This window comes from Anas platyrhynchos, chromosome 21, assembly GCF_047663525.1.
Source record: "Anas platyrhynchos isolate ZD024472 breed Pekin duck chromosome 21, IASCAAS_PekinDuck_T2T, whole genome shotgun sequence".
Taxonomy (NCBI): Eukaryota; Metazoa; Chordata; class Aves; order Anseriformes; family Anatidae; genus Anas; species Anas platyrhynchos.
In genome coordinates, this window is record NC_092607.1 from 5,606,602 (window position 1) to 5,631,912 (window position 25,311).

The following is a 25,311-nucleotide window of genomic DNA, read 5'->3' on the forward strand; positions in this document are numbered from 1 at the left end:
CAACCAACCTGTTTGTTTTCTTCCTTCTCTATCCAGACCCACGTTGGGATCTGCTTGTTTGTTTTATAGGTGTGGCATAAAAGCATGCCAGGCAGACGGGTTTCCCATTTTCTGATTACAAAAAAAAGCAAGCAAAACCCAACACCAAACATCGCAAACCAACAGACTTTTTCCTGCTAGCCAGGGACCTCCTCTCAGGACACTGCAAAGATTTAATTTACTGCCACTTGCCCTCTGGCTATTTTACATTTATGGGGTGGGGGTGAAGAAAGGAAGGAGGCAGGGAGAGGGTGTAATTAGCTTTCCTTGTAAAATGTTCATCGCAGTTGTAACAGTGCCTGGGATGCAGAGCCTATCGGGGGCTTAATAGATTTCAGGGCATTGTTCTTCGGGAGTGCTGAAGTGTGTGTGGGGTGGGGGGAATAAAAAAAAAAAAAAAAAAGGGGAAAAAAAAATCAATAAGTGGATCCTACTTCTTGCCACAACCCCATATGGAAGTAATCAAGCACGAGGGTGGCAGCTGGGGCCAATAACAGTCACCTGCAGTTGAGGGACATGGGGGTTTCGGATGGGTTTTTAATGCTAATTTCCTCGGGAAACAATGAGGGAGCGAGCGGGGCGCAGCAGACGAGGGCGGCTGAATAGGGACCAGCAGGAACAATGGCTGCACCTGGTGCTGGGCACAGCGGCACAGAGCCGGCACGCGGCAGCAGCGCACGGCACATCTGTTCCCCCACAATAAACCCGCTCCCCCGACGCCCCGCCAGCAGCCCAAGCCAGGCGAGGGCTGTCAGCGCGCCCGGCTCGCCGCAGAGCAACAGGTTGGAGTCGTGGCGAGGCTGCAGCGGGCTCCGCACATCCTCATCCTCATCTTCATCCTCCCCACCTCGGCTGCGGTGGCTCCGTGGGGGCGTGTTATTGATGCCTTGGGGAACTGGGTGTTGTTTTTTTTTTTTGTGTCCTGTTTCTGTTCGGGAAACGGGCTCGTGGACCTCCCCCCGGACTGGGGGAAGCCCAGCAGCAGGTCTGCAGCAGTGCTGGTTCTTTAGAGCGGTCTCGGGGCCGTCCCCCTTCACCCCCACACCTCCCGTCCTGCCTCTGATGGGGAGGACGGGAGCCCCACGGCTGGGAGCCAGCCCAGGGGATTCAATGCACGTTATGCTAAAGCCTTAAGCTTGGCTTATAGAAATGCCACTGTACCGCCCCTATAAAGGCCGTGATAGTTACACTTTAAAATGCTTTGAAACCTCTGAAATTGCCATTGTCCTTTTGCACGTAAGCGGCTGACACGGAGCGGTGGGAAGATCGAGGTCCTGCCTCGCTGAGCCGGGAACCAAACCCGAGCCTCTCCGCTCAGCTGAAGGCTCGCTGCTCACCAGTTCCTCCCAGTTCCTGCTCTCCACAGCCGCTTGGTTTTCCAGCTCCCACCAGGAGCAGTTCCCTGAACACCCCGTCAATTAAGACAAAAGCTTTAACGGGCTCCCAGAAAGCTGCGGGGATGCTGTCCCCAGGGACTGCTCCGGAATTTCTCTCAAAACCCGCTTCATACCTAGCCCCCAAGCAGCCCAACATGGAGATGTTCACTGGATGCTGGGATAAAGCAAAGCTGTCAATCTGACCCAGAACAAGCCAGCTCTTTTATGATGGGGAAAAACCCACCCAGCAGCAGACTACGACCACCTCCAGTTGAAGACACCACCAGCCTTCCCTTACATCCATTTCGTATGCCCAAGTCCTCAGCTGACTTCATTCAGCTGTCCAGCTCTGCTATAAACATTGTGCATGCACGTCAAGCAAATCTTGGGTTTTGTCCAAACCCTAAAAAAAAAAATAAATAATCAGAGCTGGAAAAAGCAAGAGCCACCTGGCTCGCCCATCCCAAGGCAGCAGCGCAGAGGAGCGCTGCCCCCTGCGAAACGGCGCCCACGGGGCAGCGAGGAGCTGCCTCGAGAGCTCGGTCTGGCTTCTGGGGTCAAACCATGTCCTTTCGCTCTTGTACGAGCCAAAATCCCCGAGGAGCGACGTGCAGCAGTGCCCTGTGCTCTCTGAAATGGAGGTGAGGCGATTTGGGACCGGCACCAAAACCCACCAGCAAGGCTGCAGCAAGACAGGAAAACCTCTCCTGGGGGCACGGCTTCGGTAAGGTTAAGAGGAACAAAACAGGAAAAACCCCAAGAGCCTGACCACAGGTTCCCTTCGGTTTTGGCGGGTTGCACACCCAGCAGATGCAGCCTGCAGGGTCACGGAGGCCGGCAGGGTGACACTGCTGTCACCCCGCAGAGCAGGGCCCAGCAGCACCGCTTTGGCCTTTTCATGTTAAATAGGGTTTCTGCTCTTTTTCCTAGGGGCACTCCTCAGGTTAACCATTTGTTCTCCTCACCTTTAGCGATTTTTATCCCTCCTCAGAGCCTTCCCACCCCTGCCCGCAGGCACTGTCTGCCCAGACTGCCCCGGTTTCGCCTCCTCCCCTTGTTCCAAGTCGGGGCTCCCTGGGGCTGGCAGCGGCTGCTGCCTGCTGGAAGCACCGGGTGCACCGGGACCGAGGCACCTATGGGGGGCCCTCAGCCATCCCGACCGAGCCAGGGCAGTTCCCCACATCAGACAAGACTTCTCCTTCTCCGGATCAAAACTGAAAATTGTGTCATCCAGCAGGCAGCTCTGAAAACAGCTTCGCTCGGATGCGCTGCCCCATCCCCACACAGCCACCACCAGCAGCCACCCAGCTCCACGCCACCCCCTCCCCACCCACACCCCACCTCCTTCCCTTTAGTTTTCCTCTACAGGACCCGCAAAGGGAAAAAAAAGTTTCCCCCAGGCAAGAAACCAGCCAATTAGTTGTCGGACGGCCAAATTACGCCGTGCCAATGCCGGCAAAACTTCCGTCTGCTTCGAGCCCCCGGGAGCAGCTGCTCCTGCACCAAGCCGGGCAGCCTGCAAGCTCGCTGCAGTGGGGCTCCTGCTGGAGCACAGAGCTCGGCTTTCAGACCCTGTCACAGCCCGCAGAGCCTCGCCGGAGGTTTGCTGGTTTTCTTTCCTCCTTTGTGCTGCTGCGCTGTGAGCCGCTCAGCCCGCAGAGCTGCCGCCTGCCCGCTCCCCGGGGACACGGGGACACTTAGCGAGCGTTTAACGTGTCTGGAAGCTGACTCGTAACGTATTCAGAAATAAATCAGCAAAAAACAACGGCCACCGAGCCATACCTCCGCCCTCCACGAACTCCAAGAGCAGGAAACCCTGGAAGTGGGAAGGCAGCGCTCCCTGGGGAAGCCCTGCCACTTGGCACAGCGAGAACCAGCCTGGACAAAGCACCAGCAAGCGCACAAAAGAGGAACCATCCCGCACGGAGCACCTAGCACACCGCCTCTCTTCCTCTCCGCTTCCACAGCGAGCGACCCCCCCCCCTCGGCACGTTTTGGCTCCCCAAACTTTGCTTTGGGCACCCCTCCCATGGCAAAGCGCGCCGCAGGGGCAGGAACAGCCGGGTTGATTTCCCGGGGATATTTCGTGGAGCAGCCACCCAGCCCCCGTGCCATGGAGGGATGCTCACATCCCGCAGCTCCGGAGGGCTGGAGGAGCGTCTGCTGCTGCCCGACCTTCCCAAAAAGAATGGGGGGAGAGACAGGGGGAAGGGCAGGTTTAAAATACGCCTGTGGGGTCGGGAGATTTCGGCGGAATAAGGCAGGATGCGAGATGCAGCAGTCTGCAGCCCGGCAGTGAAAACGTCAGGGCAGGGAGGTCTGCTCCTGTACCACCGGCTTGATCCGGGAGATTTACATGCTGGGAGCATCACTTGCTGCTGGAGGAGCGCAGAGACAAAAAGGAGCCTTCTGACACAATGCAGAGCCACGCTGAAAATACGGGGGAAACTGAGGAAACCTGGGGGCCGAGGGAAGAAATCCGTCTCTGCAGGTTTCCCCCCGGCTCCAGCATTAGCATGCACCAACGGGAGGCAGACCAGGCATAGTGGAAAAACCACATTTTGCTACAACACGCACAAACCTCCCCGGCTCTCCATTTCGCCAGAAAGCACCGAATCCTAGCCTCGTGCTCGGGGGGGGGGGGATTAAAAACGATTAAAAAAAATAAAATAAAAATTAAAACAACCATTCCACAGCCCCGCAGCGCGAGCCCTCACGCAGCTCTCCCCCCCGTGGGCTGGGTGTTTTGCCAGCTGTGCAGCCCGTGCAAGTTTTCCCCCGCTCCCCCCTCGCCCCTACCTGCGGTGGGGTCGGGGTGCCTCAGACCCCACGGCACAGCACGGCGAGGCAGCCCGGCCACCCCCCCGTCGTGTTTAAAAATAGATTGCTTACCCTAAGCGGCGAGGTTAGCGCGATCCAGCTGCTGGTGAACACACCTCGTTTCTTCGCAGTATAAATAAAAAGGGCTCTTCCTCCCTCCGCCGCTCTTAATCCGGGAGCGCAGGCTGAGCCCAGCCTTCCTTCTCCTTTCATTAGCTGGACATGTGTCAGGTCCCTCACATCTGCGCTTTCTCACCGCCTGGAGCCGCCTGTCCGGTTCCAGGGAAACACAGATGGATCCCAGATGGGGAGGTCCTGCCAAGCAGACCGGCTCCCACCTTGCCAAACGCCCCGCTCCAGGCGCGCGCCCGCGGCCGCCTGCCCGCTCCTGCCTGCGCCGCGCTGCCCGGGCTCCAGGCCAGCTGATGTCACCCAGCGCGCACCTCCCAGCGCCTGCAGCCCACCAGGATGCTGCTGACGGCCGGCGACAGCCGGGGCTCTGCCAGCAGGCTGCCCCTTCCAGTGGAGATCGCCCTGCATCGGGCCGGGAGGAGCCTTTGGTTTTCTTTTTTTTTTTTTTTTCCTGTAAGCCAGAGCGGGGTGCGCTGTCGGGCGAAGCAGCGAATTGATTTCCTGAAGGTTTCCCCGCGCACGTAGGATCGCTCATGTGAAGTCCCCCGCCAGCCCCAGCCGCGCAGTTTGCGGCGCTGGAAAGCCGGCATGTGTTAGCAATTAGGAGCAACAACAAGATAACAAGATACTGATGTTGCAAGGGTACCAAATGAGGACTGGAAAATTCAAAGGAAGCGCAATTAAATGTGTAACGTATTACTCAGATCGAAGAGGAAGTGTTAAAGGAAAATGTAAATCCTAAATGTTTTATACATGGAGTAAAGCCCACGAGGGATTTCACAGCACTAACAGAGCAGGCTCGTAAAAGAAACCCTCTGGACACCGCTGCAGCCCGTGCCCCCCCCACACCCCGCTGTAACGCCCAGGCTCCGCAGCTCTGCCACCTACAGCACCCTCCTTGGTGGGCAGCCCCCAGGGAACCCCCCTGCACACACACTCACACACACACACACTGCATCCCCCCCCCCCGAGGCCATGCAGGCAGCTGGGAGGGGAAATGCTGTTTGCCTTTTGCTTGCAGCAAATCTGCTCCGCAGCCCGGGCAGGGAGCGCTCGGGCACGTTGCAAGATGTGAGGAGGGATTCACCGCGGAGCCGGGCAGGTCCTGGGCTCCCTGTAAGCCTCCTGACACCTTCGCAGGCGATTGCAGCTCTCCCTCCAGCTATTTGAAAACCAGACAGCGAGGTACCTTGCCAGGACAGCAACAAACTACAAGCTCCCCGCTGCCAAAGCGGAGGGACGCCGGTTTCTCAAAAGCCCAGAGACCTGCAGCTGGCTGGCGTGAGCGTGGCAGGGCATTTCCTGGCTCAGGAGCCCCAAACGCTCCTGGTTAGGGCATTCCCAGCACTTGGGAGCTCACCAAGCCACATCCACGGCAGCCTCCCCGTCCCCTGTGCCCCCCCCCCAGCAGCTGCAGGCACCTCCCCGCAGGGCACGGCACCGAAATTTGCAGCCCAGAAAGTTCAGCTCGCCGGGGCTCCCGACACTTGCGATGAGGGTTGCGCAAAAATCCTCCAGCTCTCAACATTTCATCAGCCGAGATGGAAAAACCATCCCTAAATTACCCAGACAATGAAGCGAGACAAAAAGAAAACACAAACCAACAACAAGGAGCAGCTCCCCTTGCACCAGAATGAGCGCCGCTGCTTTCCTACGGCCCCGGGTGTGCCGAGGCGATGCCCGGCGCCTCGCGCTGTGCGGTCCCCTCACAGCTCGGCCCCAACGCAGCAGAGACCAGGGGATGGGATGGGAAACTTCAGGCCACCCCAAGTATTTTTACGGGCTGCCCAGAGGAGCTGCGGGTGCCCCATCCCTGGGGGTGCTCAGGGCCAGGCTGGTGGGGCCTTGGCCAACCTGGTGCAGCGCGTGGTGCCCTGCCCATGGCAGGGGGTTGGAGCCGGGTGGGCTTTGGGGTCCCTTCCAACCCAAACCATTCTATGATTTTGTGATTTTTAAGTACAGCTACGATCTGACTCTATAAACCTTGGTGAAAGGCCAACGTGCCCTTCCACACCAGCTTGTATCGGCTCTCAAATCATCGTTACTGGAGCTGGGGCACAGCCGGGTGCCACACACAAGCCTTGCTCCTGGAAATCCATCCTGGAGAAAGCCTCCCGAACACGACCAGGGGAATTCATGAGGCAGGGGCACACAAGGCACCAAGCAGCACCCCCGAGTCAGCCTAACCTGCCCCACGAGCACCCAAAAACCAGAGCCCGGAGCCCCGCGACCCACGGACAATGCAGTGGAAAGACGGAGGGCAGCAGCTCGGGAAATTGCTTTCCCCGACGCCGCGTTAATCAGCTTCTGCTTTCTTCTCGTGGGAACGCTCCATGGAAAGAACGATGCAAACGGAGTTTGAACACTGCGAGCTATTGATACCTGCTGCTAAGTGTGGTTTTTGAGGAAAGTGAGGAAATCTGAAATATTTTCCCAGTTTCCAGTGGAATTTTTATGCCTATCACGGCCCATTTCCACAGCGAGCACCAGGGACCCGAGCTGCTTGTGATGTCTCCTCGGTCCCACCCGGCTCTCGGGGCACGCCGTGGCTGTGCTTTCTGCCTGCTGTGCTCTTACCTTGGAAATCAGCTTCACAGGCCCTCGTGGCAGGCCTGGAAAGCCTTTGCCATTTTAAGCTGACCGCTTTCCACCGCGCAGAAAATAAATCCAAACGCACCAAGGCAGCCAAAGCCATTTATCAAGCTAAATGGAAACTGTAAATTCATGCTAACTGCAATCCGATGGAAACCAGTCGGGATCCTCCTCCTCCTCCAGGCTCAGGTTTGGCAGGCGGCTCACACGGTTTTTTGCCTTCCTTACGCCGTCCTCGCAGGCGGCTGGAGCCGGGCCGGGCGCGCTCCCTTCGAAGGATGCTGGAGGAGCATCCCCCTGGCGGCCCCGAGCGGAGATCAGAGCTCCCCATCCCCAGCCAATTTCTCACGTTTACCAAACATCCTCTTTTCAATACCTCGGTTCTTTAAATTAGCACATGGCAGATTATGTTAACAAGCTTAATTTGTCAAGTAAATCTAATCATATTGCCTGCTTCAGCGGGGAACAGGAGCAGCGTTCAGCGTTTGTGCCATGTCAATATCGCCTGGAGAGGGGAAAAAACATGCACCAAAAGCTGGCCTTAACTGAATTAGCAGAATTTATACCCAAAACTACGATCAAACACCAAGGAAAAAACAGCAGGGCAAAGGTTCGACAAATTAGGCAAAACCTAATCAAGTCACCAAAACTTTACTTACGGCCTCTGATTTATGGCTGGGGGGGGGAAGGAAGATAAGAGACCTGAGCACCGGCTGCCCTCCTCCTGCACTGGTAAAGAAGAAACACCCAGGAGGTGATGTCATTAAAAAAAAAGAGGGGGGGGGGAATGGAAACAACCAATTCCCCCATCTAACACCCTCACTGATTAGAAATCCAAGTCTCTGTAATTGTCACGGGCATTTAAACCAAACACAGAAATGCGGAAAAAATGAGTAATGCTGCTTGGAGAGAGGAGAGCCCAGCCTGCAGAGGATTAGGCCTCGCTCGGCAGCCCTGCAGCCCGCCAATATTTTCCAAAGGGCAAGGTCAAAAGGTGCAAAATCAACAGCGGCGCCGCGGAGGTTCGCGAGGTGCCCCTTGGACGCCGAGCTTCAGGCTCAGCCAAGGCGGCCACCGCCCTGCTCTTCCCCAAAACCCCCCCAGCTGCCCGAGGCTGGCACTTTCAGCGACCACCCCTTTGGGGAGGGGGCTTCAGTGCCTGCCCCAGCCCCGGGCTCCCAGGGGAAGATCCTGAAGGCTGGAGCCATGGTGGGGGTGTTCCCCAAGCAGGGCTCGGGGATGCGCCGCGTGCCTCTGCTCCTGGCACAGACAGGGCAGCTCACGGCCACAAACACGAGGTTTAGAGCCCCAAACCCCTGCCCTGCAGCTCTCCAAGCTCCCCATCCCTCCTGCCACCATTCGCTTCCCTCCTCCAGGCTGAGACTTCTCCCCCAGGAGCTGCTTTTCTTTCCTTATCTCGGGCTGCTTTACCAGGAGCCTTTTTCACCCTTTATCATCGTTTCCCTTCCCTCCAGCCCCTGGGGACGGCTGCATCTGGGAATGCTTCCCAAGCTTGACTCCAGCATGCCACTGATGGATCTGGTGGCACACACACCGGGTGTCCCTGCCCCTGTCCCATCCCCTCAAACCAGGCGGCAGCTCCGCGTCCCACAGCCCGGCCACCTCCTGCCATCGACAGGCACCGAAGGAGCTTTATTTCCTTGGGGATTACTTGCCGCCAACCCGGTAACCTTGATTAAAAAAAAGCCAAATTTCTCAGCCACGCTGCAGCCTCCCTGTAAGGTTCCCGGTGGAGTCCGTCCCCGTTGCTGCCACAGCTTTGTTGGTTTTGCAGGTTTAGTGCTGAGCGGGGCTCCCTCCCTCCCCACCCCGCTGAACAGCCAAAAAACCACGTTTTCAACGGTGACTTCCCTTCTGGTTTCTTATTTTTAATTTTTCACCATTTTTCTTCCCCGAGCCTGTCTTTGCCGGCTCCTCTTCTGCTCTCAGCTGGCTTGCCGGGCCGCTAGGCCCGTAACACACAGCGAGGTTTGGGGGCGAAGAAACAAACAGCCGACAAAAAAAAAAAAAAAAAAAAAGAAAAACACAACAAAACCAGCGCAGCCCTTTGTGCCTGGCCGGCATTCCAAGCTCCCCGCTCCTGGCTCCACCAAGTCTGATTTAGTAGCACTGCTGGGAGCTATTAGTTTACGAAAGCCCCAGCACGCCCACCCAGGCGCAGCCGGCTGCGGGAGGCTCCCCTTACACCGCTGCCATGTGCCTCTCTCCCCCCCTGCCCGGAGCAGGCGGAAAGGTTGCGGTTTCGCTGCGGGCAGGAAGCCAGCGAGAAGCCAGACCGGCGGCGAGCGCGGAGGTCAGGCGGAGAAGGGCTGGATCGCATCCACGCCCCGCTGCTGCCACAGGAGAAAATATTAATTAACGGCGAGCTCGTTGAGGGAGCGCAGCCTCCACCCGGCTCTGCCTTCTCTGCTTTTACCCTGCCCGATGCTCCTTGCCCCCATTCCTTCTCTTGTGCGTTTTGGTGGCCTGCAACCGTTCCTCCTTCCTTCCTAGCTCCTTGTCCTCCTTCCACTATCCCCCTTTCTCACCTGATTTCTGCTCCACGTCTCCATTCTGCTTCCACCACCTTCTCACTTGCCTCCACCCCTTGCTGCGGTGGCACGGAGAGCTCCAGCACCCCAACGATGCCGCCTGCCTTTGCCACTCGCAGCAGCCCAGTAAGGCAGCACCCCAAAAAATCAGAGGCACGGGGAGTGAGGACGTCCTCCCTGCGCTGCTGCTTGCCCCCCAGCAACCTTTGCAGATGCACAAGATGCAGGAGAGCCAAGCGTGGAAGGTGACAACAACTCCACCGGCTTACGCTTCCCACCAGCTCTCCTCTTGGAGGTAGGAATAAAAGCAAGGTTAAGGGACATGGGCGGTAACGTGCAGAGGCTCTTAACAGCTGCCAAAATTTGGCTGGCTCGTTATCCAAAAACGCCTGCTTGGGACGCAGGAGAGTTAACTCCCTGACACCGAGGATGAGCTCTCTGGAGGAGAAACGAAGGAAGAAAACAAGCGATGAAGCATCGCTCCACAGCCATTAGGGTTGTGAGAGTCTCCAACTGGCTTCTGTTAGGACTGCATCCATATTTGGGTGCCCACAGACGAGGAAAAATAAATAGTAAGTTTAAGAAAGACTCATTCCCAGAGCTGGAGAACAACCAGCAGGTTCCCTTCACTTGGCTCCGCCGCCTTTGGGGCGTTTGGACACAGACCGAGGAGGGCCAAGCGCAGGGAACGAGGACCTAAGATTTTATTACCCCCATCTTCTGTCAGCAGCGCAGCCTATTTGCAGATTTACAGTTCATGTCAACAGGAAGTTCATGTTTACAAGTTTCCAGGAAAAAAAGCCAGCATTCCTGTCCTATGCAATCGCTTGGTGAGAATTCTGCCTCCCATGGGAGTTCACAGATCGGTATGCTGAACAGAAACAAGTTTTAGCCATCTAAAACATCCAGACAAAAAGATAAAGCTAGGAAAAAAAACGAAGGCCAGAAAGAAAACAATAATTCAGCAATTTAGCGGAAAATACACAGCGAGACGCTACAACCATGTCTGGAAAAATACTTTTTAGCATCTGGGATTCACGCTTAATAAAAACAGAAGAATTTTAAGAGGCTGAAAAGCTGCATTCAGGCGCTAGCTGAGTTTTTCTCCTCTGGCCCCAAATCCCCTGTAACCTCCATGATGTGGGTGCCCTGGGGCCCGTGCTATGGATGGTTCCCCGGCCTCGCCGCCCTCCTGAGGCCTTTGTGAAAGCGAGGGGCAGGCAGGATTTTGGCACATCAGCACTGCGGTGCCCACCAGTCCTTACACACAGTGCCGTGCCGCAGCTGGCATTCAGGATATAACGTGCAGAAGCTAAAAGCCAGCCCAGCTAAGGAGAAGGCCCCGACCTGCCAGAGACATCAGCTCCCCCGTGAAGACCCCCCCAGACCCGCACCCAAACCCTGCTGCAGCCGCCCCTGGTGGGTTCAGGGTGACCCAGCTCAGCCAGAGGCGCATCCCTGCCTGCTGCCACGCACCTGAGCACTTCCACAATGAGGTTGCACGACAAAATGCCCAGCTAGATGAGCTGGATGGCAAGGAGAAAACGAGGAGAAAGCCACCTGAAGCTCTCAGGGCTTCCTTTCCACCCAAAGCGCTCCGCTACCTGCGTGCTGAGCCCTGCCGGCCTCCCTCCCCAACCCAGCACGGCACAGAAAAACGCTCAGGTGGCTCAAAGAGAAGCTCCAACAGAGCGAGAGGAGCGTTGGAGCCGAGCACCGCACCAAAGCAGGCAGAGGTCTTCCACCCACCCCACTCACCAGGAAACCGCCAAGAGCCAGAAGCGAGCAGCCTGCGTGCTGCCCTTCATTAACGTGCCCGGGGGGGAAGAGGAAGAGGCCAAAAATTACCTTCGATCCACAGCTCAGACGCACCAAACTCGAAACTTCAGCAGCTGTCAAAACCTTGATTTTCTACACCACAAGTCATTTAAAAAAAATACAGACGGCTCAGGGAAAGCAACGCGAAAGGAACCTCTTAATGTAAAAACCCAGCACGAAAAGCTTGGGGGAGGAGATGAAAAAGAAACGTTCACCAGCAAAGCTTCTCCAAAGCGGGGCTGGAGCTGATGGTGCGCCCAGTTACAAGGCAGCATTCTTGAAATAGTTGATTTGATTTGGCCGTGCTACTAACGAGAGGAAGAAGGGAAAAAAAAAAAAGTCTCAAGCGTACATTTACTTCCTCTTCGTTTCACTAATCCCACCCGGAGCCGAGGTGAAGCTGTGTTTATTGCCGGCAATTTTGCTGCGGGGTCGGCTCTGGCTCTGCCCAGGTGAGGCGGCACGCTGCACGTCTCCTGCTTAACTTTTCCCAGCTGTGTTTTGCTGGCTCTCCCGAGCCTCCCCACCTGCTTCTGCAGACGGAGCAGCTGCAGCTGGAGGCGAGCACCTGGCCCCGTGCGGCCCCACGCGGGCAGCAGGAGCGGCTCGCTGCTCCAGCAGCTCCTGCCCTCCTCGGGGCCACGCACGGCTCCCGCGGCCATCCGAGCACCCCGAAACCCAGTGTGGTGATTTTAAGGCGAGTGAGACTCGTTTGCATGAGGTTAGCTTTTGGCAAAACCGCGCGCCCTACAGAGCCGGCACCGCTGTGGGTCGCAGCCAGGGCAGGTGCATGAAGGCGGCGCGGTCACGGCGGGCTGACTCGGAAGCACGCCACCAGAACAGGGTGCCCCAAACTCACAGCCGGGCCCTGCACCCTCCTCCTGCAAGCCCAAATTCGCCAGTGAGGCCAGAGAGCCCAGGGGGCAACTGCATTACCTCTGGTCCTGGGCTCCCCAGCACAAGAAAGCCAGGGATCTTCTGGGATGAGTCCAGCGGAGGGCAAACAAACTCTGGGAAGAGTCCAGGGGAGGGCCACAAAGATGATACGGGGCCTGGAGCAGCTCCCCTGTGAGGAGAGGCTGAGACCTGGGGCTGGTCAGCCTGGAGAAGACTGAGGGGGGATCTCAATGTGTATAAATACCTGAGGGGTGGGAGACAGAGGGATTTGGCCAACCTCTTCTCAGTGGTCTGTGGGCACAGGACAAGGGGCGATGGCCACAAAACAGAGCCCAGGCAGCTCCGCACCAACATGCCAAAGAACTTCTTCATGGGGAGGAGCCAGAGCGCTGGGACAGGCTGCCCAGGGAGACTGTGGGGTCTCCTCCTCTGGAGATATTCACGGCCCAGCTGGGCACCTCCCTGGGCAGCCTGATCTAGGGAACTGCTTTGGTGGGGGGCTGGTGATCTCTGGAGGTCCCTTCCAATCCCTACAGCTCTGTGATTGGTCCTTCTGCAAACTAAAAGGTTTTTAAACAAACTGCTCGTCTGGGAGGATGGAAACGCTCCGGCTTCACACCCTCAGGATCACATCAGCGGCAGAGGCCATGGAACGAGAGGAGCAGCCCAGGAGATGGGACCTGCGCGTGGTGAGAGGCATGGGAGGTCTCTTTGCAGCCGAGCCGACCTGAGCCGGTGCTGGTCACAGCTCCCTGTGGGTCCCAGCCCCAAAAGCCCAGGTCGCTGTGCCCGCTGGATGCTCGGCCTCCCCCTCACCTCGCCTGTTTCACGGCCCGGTCCTGCAGTCCCAAATTTACGACGACAAGGGAGCGCTGCCGTTTCCTTGACCCATGCAGAAGGGACGACCCCAGCGGCATAATCCCGCCTTAATGAGGGAACAATAGGAGCTTTGATAAAGCACACAAACTTCATAAAAAACCCACAAAACATTCCTTTGTCTCCGGGCCTGGACAGCAGGCCTCCAAAATGAAATTCGTGTGTGCCTGCCTTAAGCCGCGTAACGCAACGCGGGGCAGGAAGGGCAGCCTGGGAGGGCACCGTGACACCCGCAGCGGTGCTGAGGGCAGGTTTCCCCGGCCTTCTGCCACCTGCCTGCCACCCCTCCAACAAATCCCGACTCAGAGGAGCCCGAGGACACCGCAATCTCACCCGGCTCAGCAGAGACACGGCGAAACCCACAGCTGGCTGCCAGGACTTTGTCACCGCCAGCGTGGGCTGTGGCGCAGCCCGGGACCTCTGCTCTGGTGTTCCGCTATTACTCAGCCTCTTCAAGCCCCTGCGAAACCGAGACCCGGGGCCAGGTTTTGCATTAAACGCTCGTGTGTGTGTTTGAAAACGGTTCCTCGGTGCAGCCTAGGTGCAGCGATCACCGTGTGCTCACCGCACAAAGCTCCTCTGACACTTGCTTGCTGCCCCAGCGAGACCTCGTCCCAGCAGCTCAGAAGTGACATTTCAACACTTTCTCTGACCCTCGAGTGTAAACACGCAGCCGCTGAGGAAAAGCAGCGATGCTCCGAGCTGACACAGCCAGGCGCGCTGGGGGAGGATTCCTGCGCTGTATCAGTGACTGGAATTACCAGAGCTTTGCCAACAGCTTAATGAGATGGAAACTCACGGTCCCGCTGCCAGAACATGTTTGCTGGGGTATAAACTATTTGGATGCCCTGAATATTTTGCCTCAGTGTTATAAAACAGGTGCAGAGAGGTGCATCTCCGTTCAGGGAGCAGCCGCTCGGAGCGGCACGGCCATTTGGACGCTACCAGCGGCGACAGATTGAAATTCCTGGCGTGCTACACGGACGGAGGCCGGCCTGTCCCTCGCACCATCCTCACCCTGGCTGTTCGGGCTGAGGCACAGGATCACCCCACACCAGAGAAACGTGGTCAGCAGGCAGCTGGCTCCTGCGTGTCCTCACCCAGCTGAGCCCGCCTGGCCTTTCCTGCAGGGCGCCCAGCATCACCCCAGCCGCCGTGGAGCTGAGGGGGCAGCTGGCTGCAAACCCTCCCGCGAACAGGGCAGAGCTCGGGGGGCTCGGCTTTTGCGGAGCTGCTGCCCGCTCAGGGACATGGAACAATGATGAAGGTTGGAGAAAAGCTCCGAGATCATCACCTGGTCCTGCCCAAAACGCTCGCTGCAGCCTGTGCGGTGTCACCGGTGCTGGCAGAGGATGGAGGAAAGCGCCGGGTGCGGTAAGTAACATCCAGGAGCAGTGACTCAGCCTGCAGGCTGTATTTTTTAAGCATATTTGACCATAAAAATAGAATGCGTTTCATTCCCTTAACTTTATATCTAACTTAGCTCTCTTAATTAGAGGTACGGGGCTCAAGGGAAGCTGCTGTAATTACTGAACGGAAAATAAAACCTGATGGGACGGTGGCTGCAGTGACTGAGGACTTCACAGTTAAATAAAGCCGGGAGGACCCCATCCAGAGGACCTGTGTTGTGTCATGACCCTCAGGTACCCATTCCACACATGCTGTGGCGTCGGGATAGCGCCCTCGGCATCTTTCCAGCGTCTGTCAAGCTGTACCATGACTGTCAGCCGTTGTCAGTGCCTCCGCTTCCCATTTTGGCAAGGCAGAACCTGAAAGTCCAAAGCAAAGAGCAAAGCTCCCAACGTCATGGCCACAGCACTGTACAAAGCCTTGTAAAATAAATCATTTAAAAATGTTTGAATGTCTCTTGGGTTCGCAGGGCAGCTGGCATGGAAAGCCACGGGATTAAACTGACAGATTTGTTTCCACCGTTGGACCCTCTCTTGCTTTCAGCCCGACTAAGCTGCAGAAAACACAACTGCACTCAAAGTTCCCAAAGAGCAGGGAAAAAACAAACAGCATTTCAGGCCGTTAACACGTCCAGGAAAGACTTTTGCAGGCTGGTGTTGGAACAGCACATCCCAAATGAGTAAGATCAGAAAGACACAGAAGAAGGCTTGAAAAAATTGTCCTGTCAAGTGATGGGAACCATGAAATAAATGCTCTGCTGTAAGGAAAACCTGCACACATCCAGAAGGAGGAAAAATAGCATTAAAATGTAAAGCAAAGGACTGTATTCCAGCCCCATGAGCTTCCCAAAAGAGGGCAATCTGCTGTAGTCTAAGATTCTTCCTAAGAAGCTTCCATCCAGTTCATCTCCAGGCGCCAGGCACACCTACATCCCGAGGGCTGGCCACGCTTTCACAGAAAAAAATCCACCCCTTGGGGAAAGGAAAAGGCACTGATCAGTCTATTCTGAAAGCTGGTGGCTCGTGGACCAAGAACTGCAACCTACGGGGTCAGACCTTGTGCAGCTGAGGAGTAAATGCACAGCAGTACACGGGTGCAGGCGATTCAGCAGCAGCTCCTGTTTGCACGATGCTGATTTTGGTCTCGGTTACCTCGTGGTCAGATCTACCACCTCTACGAAAAGCTGCTGCGGGCGTCTCCACATCCCTGCCCCTCCTTTCTGCGTGCACATTTATAGGGGAGGGCTGGTTTGGCTGAAGAAGTGGAGATCAGAGGACAGGAAGGCAGCTGTGGAACCGTGCGTTTCCCACCTCTGCGTGCTGCTGAACGTACCTGGAGGTGATGCCCTGTTATCAGCCGCTCCGTGTGCCATGAAGAAATGCCTCCCTCGGGCACACAGCCTCCTCTCCCCTTTGGCACAACGAGGCATGGATGGACGGTGACAGAGCGCAGGAGAAGGATCTGCTCCTGCCTCTCTGCTTCTCCATTACTTCTGCTTTCTCTCTGCGGTGGTCCCAGGGATGCTTTTCCAGATCTGCTCAACTTCAAGGTTGCCACTCAGTTGACATTTTCTTTATTTGTTTGGAAAACATTCTCATTGCTACCTTTCCTTTTTGTCTCTAAGCAGAGCTCCTGGCAAAAATTTATCAGATGGCTCCGTGATAAGGATATCAAGTATAATGACTTCCAGCTACGACCTGGGGAAGGAGAAGGGAGTAAGGAATGCACAGAAGGCTGAAAACCTGGACACCTCAGCTTGTTCACACATCCAGCCATGGCAGAAGCTCTGAAATATCCCGAAGATGTCTAGGCTCAGAGAGGAGGCGGCTGTTGAAGCTGACACAAGTGATCTCAAGTTGGGTTTGAGGGTTCTTCAGTGCTCCCTGATTTGGGAAGGTCTAGGAGAGACAACCTTCCTGAGGGTGGCTGAGCTGCTCAGCCCCACGCCACGCACGGCTTGTGCCGTTACTCACACGGGCAGATGATCCATTAGCAGCTGCAGTGTGAATGAGGGAGCAAACAGCAGAAGGAAAGCGAAGAGCTAGGAAGATTTTCTGGCTGGAACTTGCTGCTGTGAGGCTCCCCATAAACACGGGCTGTGTGCTGAAAACGCCACGTTCGCATCGCAAAAGCGAAATGGGCATAAGGCTGCCGTCCAACGCGGGTTTCATTGGCAGAGGAGACAGATCGGCTCTTTGAGAAAAATCCCAGTTGTTGCTCTCTGTTTTGCCTTGCAGTGCTGTACAGTGTTCCTCCTCGCCTCCTGCCAAACGTGGTGCGAGTACTATGTGCTGTAAAGTAATTACAGCCGCTCAGCCCAGAGGTGGCTGCGTTTCAAGCTAAGCAGAAGATGAGAAAGCGAGGGGCGGCTCCTCGAGAAATGTTGAACCTGCCTTCAGACCTCTGGATGAAAAAGACGTTCTTCCAAACAGACGGTTGCTGTTTGCTTCATACCTGTCCCATTTGTCTCCACAAAGCCTCGGTGCTGCCCAGCGCTGCTGGCACCTCGGGGCCAGCCCAGCAAACCCAGGGCAGCCCAGCCCAAACACAACAGCCGGGGGCAGAGAGGCCATCGTGGGCAGGGCTTGGTCCCAAAGAGCCTGGGCTCGATCCCAGCTTCTTTTGCTGAACCGACCTGGCTCCGGTTCCTCAGAAAATCTGGCCACACCAGCATTGCACCCCCCAAAATACGCTGCCTGACTTTTGTAGTAGGGCTGGGAGTTTGCAGTCTTCTGATTATCAGCAGAACAGCCACAATTACCCAAATAAAACTATTACTATATTGGGCCTTGGATCATAAATAGAACTTAATGGATTTTATTACATCCCAGGAAGCACGAGTTACAGAAGGAGAAGTATTGCTAAGCGTGCATTGCTGCTACCTATCAATTGCTCCTAAACACTCAGCACTTAAGAAATATCCAGAGAAACACACTGCTTCCACAGCACAACTATTTCAAATTCCCCTTTCAGCTCTTCCCTTTTAGCCGACGTGCACGGTACACTTTAGCAGCTGAAAATTAAAGGGTCACAATATTGAGCCTTCAGGTATCAAGTTCACAATGGAAATAGCAGCTGACACGGAAAGGGCACCGCTGAGCACGGCAGTCCTAATTCTGTTGCCTCGGAGCTGGAGGCAGCTCCCTCACATCAAGTTTGTTATTTAACTCAGCAAGGAATGAAAGAAAACGTTCCCGCCGCCGATTTATTCCTCTCGCAAATCAGGCTCCAAACCCCGAGCCCCGCCAGGAGCAGGAGGATTTAACCCAGGCTGCAGCACCCCCTCCGATCCCAATAACTCCCATTCGGGGGACGAGGGGACAACCTGCATAAGTCCTGCTGTGCTTCGAGCTCTCCAGCTGGCGCCCAGCTTGCAGAGGCCGTCACGGGAGCCAGAGGCAGCTCTGGGTCCGAGCGCAGCAGCTCAGGGCCAGGCACGGCCCCCAGCCCAGGCCACCTCCTGCAGCAGGGGAGGAACAAAGAGCGCAGGGAGGCAGCCAGATCCACAATTCCCGCTCGCCCCCTCCTCGCCTGGTAGAGGAAAAGCAATCTCCCCACCCCGGGGACTCCCCACCTGGCCCCGCTCAGAGGTGACAGCCCGGGCCTGCTGTTATCTCCAGCGCAGATGCATTCACTCTCTGGAGAGCCTCCCACATCTTATCTAGCGGTGGTTTCCAAACGCCTATCGCACGGTCCGGCTAAAACCGCTCTAAGCTCTTTGATGCAACTGTTTCTGAGAGCATTTTGGATGGGGGAAAGGGAAGGAGGAAGGAGAAGCCTGCGTCACGGGGGGCCGGGGCTCAGTCCCCCCTCGCCATCCCCAATTGTCATGGAAAGCAGCCTCCTGCCCGTCTGCCTGCTCCCTGCCTTGTAAACAGGACCTGGCACATGAATGGACGTACAGTTTACAAAGATCCCTCGCTTAAAGCAAATTTGCCTCTCAACACATGGCCAAACTCTCACACAATAAATTAACTATTTGGCAGCCACCGAGCTAGCGCTGGAGCCAAACCAATTAGGGTTTAATGTGATCCCAATTTCCTATTTCTGAGACTGGGGTCGGGGGGGGGGAGGCAAGAGGGAAGAGGAGGGAGCGAGAGCTAAGTAAATCCCCCCTTGGTTTATAAATCCTTGCCAATCATCCCAGATAAACCTGTCACCCACAGCTCCGAAGCTGCATCTGCACTCGCACGCTCAAAGGGCCGCGCTGGGAACAGGCGCGCGGGGCTCGGGGAGCCTGCCTCCCACCATGTGTTTTCCATACTTGGGAAATTCAATCATTTAAAAAATATTTACCAAGCTTTGTCTTTAATTAGAAAAACATGACGACGGATAAGGAGAGTTATTGTTCCTAAGCTCGAAATGTCAGAGATCCTAATGATGTCACAAGATAAACCCAACTGCCGACCCACGGATGTGCTGCCAGGGAGGCAAACGCCGCCGAGAGTTTTTCATCTCCCCTCAAAGCTCAGAGCTTCGCTGTCACAGCTCAGCAGCGGCTTCTCGGCCCCCCCAGACCTAGCCAGGGAGGAGGAGGGAAGGCTCCTGACTGCAGATCTGCTCCGCTGGGTGTTTTGATGCAAAAGAGCGTGCCCCGAGGGGGAGGAAGATGGAAACCATTTGACTTCTTTCTGTTTCAACATCCTGACTGCAGAGCCTCCCCTGCTCGTGCAATTACCTGCCCTCACCTCAAACAAACAAACCATCCTCATCTGCACCTGGAAGCACCACGCAGCGAGCGTTCACGTCCTTTTAAAAAGTTAAATTAATTTTCTAAATTAATTTTCTGCCTAACCCAGAGCCACTGAAAGATTTGTCCCCAGGAGCACAGCCACGAACCGCTGCCTCCCCCCCGTACTCACGGAACTGCAACGAAAGGGCCTGGAGGAGAGGACGGGCTGCGGGCACCCACGCTGGCCCAGCAGGCAGGCACGGAGGAGCAGCCGCCGTCTTCCTCCCTTCCCCTGAAGGCAAGGAGAGGTTGAGCATTTTCCCTGTCCACGCTGCCGCCTGCGAGCCCGCTGCAGGAGCCGGCCCCACGCCTCCAGCTCAGCTCGTTCAGGCACCTCCGGCCAGATGCAGAGAGACTCCGCAGGCAGGATACACAAGAACTTAAAAGTATAAAGCAAATATTTGTTGGCTAACACACACACAGAAGATAGCTGGGCTGTAATGAGTTATTAGGCGAAGCATTTGTGTGCTCACCACTCCTGATAAGGCGTCTGAAGAGTTTCTGCTGGCCGGCAGGCGTCAGGGAAGGTCCCTGGCTCGGCTCCCCAGCGCTGCCCAGCTGCTGCCTGCCACCAGCCCAGTCCCACCAGTGCCCCCAGTGCTCGACCCAACCGGTCCTCCCCGCTCCCTGGCAGAGCAGAGCAGCTCGCCCCACGCACACCAAGCACCCTTCAGGATTTGATACCTCCCCATTTCGCTTCTTTGCCTTCTCGAGTCCTGGGGTGACTCAGGGTCCTCTGGCTGTAATTTTGGTTTTTCTTATCTCTGTACAGATTTTCTCACAGCTCTTTCTCAGCAGTCTGGGTCGAGGTTACGCAGCTGTGCCATGTCAGAGCCCTGCTCTGCCACGTCACGGCCAATCCCTCACGCTCTGCAACTCTGGATTTGGGGGAAATTTAAGATACTCCAAGTCGTGTATGCCAGGAACAGCAAGGTAAACACAAACAGCAGCCCGGAGGGAGTGTCCCAGGTGAGGTATTTGGAGGAACGTGCTGCTACAGCGACTATTAGGAAGTGGCAGACCAAATCCCAAAAGCCCACAAGGATTCACAAAAGCAGATGTGTTTAGTTCAATGCGTTTAGCTCAAGGAGAAGCTGGTATTGATGCTAGCAAGCCAGCGTGCCCGGTAAATCCGCTTCGCAAGGCAGCAGTGTTTCTGCAAGCATTCACTAAGTGCAGTCAGCCGATCCTTCTGTGACATCTTCAGAAAAAAAATGGCTGCTGCTACTCTTTTTTAATTTTTTATTTCAAGAAGCTTCAGCGTCATCTGTGGATGCAAAGTCAAGACAACAGCATGCCATTTATCTTCTGAAAATATCCCTGCAGCTCAAGGTTGAGAGCTATTACTAAACACTGCCTTAAATTCCACCATAAATCCACCCTGGAGAAAATCCCTGCCTGCATATTCTGATCCTTTAAATTCGACAGAGGCTGAGAAGCTTGACTTTGAAGAAAACACATGTGCAGTCTTTGACCTCAAAGCCCAATCACCAGATAAGCTATTACCTGTAGAAGCTAATGCTTCCCTCTCTAGAAGAGAGTGAAAGGGAGTGAGAAAGTTTTAGCTGAGCTCTGAGGTCAGGGCCCCAGCCCAGGCTGCCCCCAGCACCCCCCAGCCTGGCCTCGGGCACCCCCAGCTCCTGGGGCAGCCTGGGCAGGGCCTCGCCGCCCTGGGAATGAAGAATTTCCTCCTTCCACCCCACCTGAGCCTGCCCTCTGCCAGTTTAACGCCATCCCCAGCCTGTCCCTACCCCCTGCAGGCTCCCTCCCCTCTCTCCTGCAGCCCCTCAGGCCCGGGCAGGCGCTGGGAGCTCTCCTGGGGCTCCCCAGCCCTCAGGGCAGCCGTCTGGGTGCAAGCACTGCCTCCAGGATGTTTTATGTCAGAGGGGGATATCTGGTGGCTACACCTCGAGGCAGCCGTGAAGCCTTGGCAGCTCAGGCCGATGGCAGCGGTGCTCAGCGTGTCACTGCTGCCCTGCTTCTGAGAGTCCCAGACCCGAGCTCTGCCTGAAGCACACGCTCTTTCCTGTCCTCGGAGAAGCTGCAAGTCAGAGAAAAACTCTTTAAAAAGTCAGTTTGCTTCACTCTCCCTCACACTGGTGGAAGGGAGGAGTAACATCTTAAGCCAGTTAGATTACAGCACAGGAAAATCAATACCAAGCCCCTCCAAGACCTATCGTAATTTCTACACATTGGAAGTACCGGTGTAAGAAAGGGATGGTCACGAGAGCCAGCATGCGCCTTAAACTCCTCTGGAACAGCCCAAGGTTTTAGAGCAGTCCCACATTTCTCCTTTCTTTCTGGATCATTCGTTTCAGAGCAAGCACTGAAGCATTTGGCCATACTTCCCTCAAAGAAATCAGGAAAGCTCCCAATATCGCCAAGTACTCACAACCCAGTGGAAACCCCTGGGCAGATAACAAAGGCAATGAACAAAATTTGTGCTTAAACAAATTACGGGTCTCTCCTGATCACTCACTTCCTAGAGACCGAAGATAAAACCCAGCAGTGCTCTGGGGCAGATGCGAGGCCCAGCGACAAGAACCAGTGACGTCTTGTCCTAGCAGTCAGCCTGGTCAATACCTGGCAGGAAAAGGACATCGCTCCCTGCTTTCTATCTATAAAGCTGCTGACGGCTGTAACACATATTTACGTGCTTACCCTCATAAAACAGCAGCATGGCTCATCAGTGTTAGCATTAGCACTTCACTGATGGAAGCCGAGCCACAGGCATATGAAAGCTGCATAAAAAATGCTGCTGTAGCTGCAGCTGAGTCATCTGCAGAGCCCCCTCGCTACGTGCCAGGTGTTTGTGCCCCTCTCTTGCCCCTGGTCACGGCCTTGCCATCCCTGCCGGCTTCTGGCCCCATGCAATCGCTTCCTGAGCCGGTTCTGCCAAAGGGATCCAGGTTAACAGCCCTGCCGGCAGGCACGGTTTGTATTGCCAAACTGAACAGCTATATGAAGACTTACATTTCGTCTGCAATCCAGAAAAACATTCAGACAACTTGCCCAAGGTTGCAGAAAGCACGGCAGCCGAGGCAGGAACTGGTTTTGCATATCCCCCCTGAAGCTCTGGCTTCAGGCGCAAGATCATCATTTCCTTTTGCTTCAATTATTCCTCAGTGGGATTTTAAAGGGCTGCCTTTTCTCCCAGCGCTCAGTCTAACAGAAACAGGGAACCTAACCAGTCTCTGCACCCTGAGCAGACACCCTGAGTGGGATTTGTTTCATCTAACTCCTTGCTGCCAAAGTCTGAGCCCGTTATCCCAGGCTCCCCTTGCAGGCTGTGAAAAAAAGCAGGCACCTCCAGAGCATAATTCATCTCACCCCAAGAGCGGTGTCCAAGGACGGAGAGATGAATCACCCTCCTAAGTGCCTGCTTCTCCCGTAAAGGGAGCTCAGAGAAAGGAGACCAGGTACGCACGGCTGACTTTTGGGTACTGCAGCTAACGCAGGTGGTCTCGCCCAAGTTCCTTCTGTGGGGTCCCTTTTCCAAGACGAAGAGAAGAGCCCTCCCTCGCAGCGAGGTTAGGAGTGGCTCGATCAGGTGCCAGGTTTCTGCAAACCCACGTTGCTGCTCACACAGCTTGCTCATCGCGACGCCTGCCTCCCGCAGCAGCCGTCTTCACCGCCGGCTGTTTCCAGTCTGTGTGCTTTGATAGACCAATATTTGTAACTGCCTCGGGGGCAAAACAACCTCGCTCAGAACATCCCCACGCACCCCGCACCGAGCGGCGTGCTAAAGTATTCACCCACCCCCTGCGACTGCCGTCCCTGGGTAATTCCTTCTTCCTAGCAGGAATGTAGCTTGCAGGGTGGTTTCCACATTAAAGCTGGCAGCTATCTTCGTGCTGCTTCCCTTCGAGCAGTCACACTTCATTTTAAAGTTCCCTCATTTCCTCTCAGCGTCCCGATAAGCCCTGGGTGCTTTTCAGAACTACAACTCACAAACGAGTCGCGAGGAGGCCACGGTCCAGCCTGCAAAAGGCCCACGCAGCCCATGAGCCATCGTCCTTCCTCCCTCGGCCCGGGAGGGTGCTGACCCCATTCCCAGCACACACATTTCCCTACAGATAACTGCTGCACACAGATAACGACCAGGAGGCCAGTACCTGATGGGCACGTGCAAACCATTTATCCTGCTCCTTGCCTGCACTCTTGCCAGCCTCACGGCTTTCAGAGAGACCGCAACCCTTCCAGAAATAAACGCCCTGTTTTGAGAAACTAATGAAAGCAGAGCTCCCGTTACCCACGGTCGTACTCCCAAACAACAGGGCACACTCAGGGGGTCCCCGACAACCCCACACGCCCACACGTGTCCGCTCCTGCTCGGCCGAGCACACCACGGCCTGCCTGCAAAGACAAGAGGACAACACGGCAGCGGCGTGCCTGCAGCACCCCAAATCAAGGAAAGGCATCTGAAAACTCGCCCTGGGTGCAAAATTTGCCCAGGCCCCATCGCCTCTCAGTGCTGGCAGCGGGCCGTGGCAGCTCACAGCTCACCGACCACTGCCGTGACCCGGGACCACTGCCGCTGCCCCAGGGCCAGGCTGTGGGGCCTGACCCATCCTGCCAGGAGGCAGGGAGCCCCCAGCCCACCCCACTCAGCGCCGCCAGCCCCACGGGGCTCACGGCAGAATGGGGCAGAGCCAGTCCTGAGCTGTGCCTGGTGGAGAGAAACCGCATGGTAGTGCAACGTGTGCTAACACACATGGGTAACAGCCGTGTACATCCATGTGCATCCACATACATCCCTATATATCCATATACATCCACATACATCCACATACATGCATATACATCCATAAATATCCATATACATCCACATACGTGCATATATGTCCATATATATCCACATACATCCATATACATGCACATACATCCACATACGTCCACATACATGCATATATGTCCATATATACCCATACACACCCATATACACCCACATACACCCACATATTCCCACACACACCCACATGCACACACACCAAGCCTGTGTGCAGCCAGAGCAGAGCCCCCGGGGCACCCAGCCCGGCCCATCCCGGCCGATCCCGCCCCATCCCCGCGCGGTACCGGCGCTGCCCCCCCCCGCATCCCCCCGGATCCCCTCCCCGGTGCCGCCGCGCCCCTTACCCTGGCAGCCCCCCGGGATCCCCACCATGGCCCGGCCGGGCCCGGCCCCTCGCCGCCTCCTCCCGCTGCCTCCGCGGCCCTGCCCGGCCCTTCCCCGCCCGCCTCTCGCCGTGACGCGCCCGGGGGCGCGGCCTGCCCCGGCCCGGCCGCCGGGGAAGGGCCCCGCTGCTGGCGGTGGCGGGGCCGGGCCGGGGGCGCTGCCGCGGGGGCTCCCCGTGGGGCCGCGGGGAAGGCGCGGAGCGGAGCGCGGCCAGAGCCGGGAGCCGCTGTGAGGGGAAGGGGAGAGCCCGCCCACAGCCTGCCTCCGGGGGGCGGCACGGCGGGGCCCCGGTGTGTCCCCTCCCGGTGTGTGCCCCTGGTGTGCCCCCCCATGTGTGCCCACGGTGTGTGCCCCCTCACCGTGAGGTTCGGTGTCACGTCGCTGGTGAGGGAGTTTTGTGTGCCAGCAACTCTGCCACGGGCCCGGCCCATCTCCCAGCGCCTCTGTCTGCAAACTCCCCACAGAGTCCATGCACAGAAAAGCTCCTTTAGGCAAACTCACGAGATGAAGCCAAGTCAAAGACCTGAAAATGGGGCGTTTAAACTCTGGTAGAGTCCAGAGCTTGGGTGCCATGTCCCTCTGGTAGGTACCTCCAAGCCCAGAAATGCCACAATTTTGGATCACAAAAGCTTCGCTAAGTGTCTATGAGTTCTGCTGGGGTTTGTCGAGGCCGCACGTGCAGCGCCAGCCCTGTGCTGACGGCTGGCCGGCATCTGAAAACCAAGCACGAGGCTGCTCCTGTCCTGAAGGAATTTGCCCTGAGAGGCTCTCCAGGAGCACTGCAGGTGGGACAGCTGGGTCAGGGACTTCCCAACAGACCTAAAAGAAAGTAGCTGCGTGTCTGCAGATTGGGTTATAGCTGGGGTTTCTGTTCCCATCAATAAAATACAC

At 56.3% G+C, this 25,311-nt stretch overlaps 1 protein-coding gene across 5 annotated transcripts in view; it reads right to left on the minus strand.

Moving 5' to 3' along the window:
* Positions 1-24,624, minus strand: part of CBFA2T2 (CBFA2/RUNX1 partner transcriptional co-repressor 2) — a 58,368-nt gene extending 33,744 nt beyond the window's left edge. Inside the window, exon 1 of one of the 5 annotated variants that reach the window (XM_072026271.1) lies at positions 24,381-24,624. In XM_072026271.1, the coding sequence (XP_071882372.1) occupies positions 24,381-24,408 (28 nt within the window). In that variant the 5' untranslated portion in view covers positions 24,409-24,624. Of the gene's footprint in view, positions 1-4,307; positions 4,832-11,359; positions 11,604-19,374; positions 19,551-24,380 lie in introns of those variants that run through there. The other 4 variants (XM_027472912.3, XM_038166128.2, XM_038166131.2 and 1 more) reach the window with 4 other exon arrangements.
* Positions 24,625-25,311: the final 687 nt, after the last annotated feature.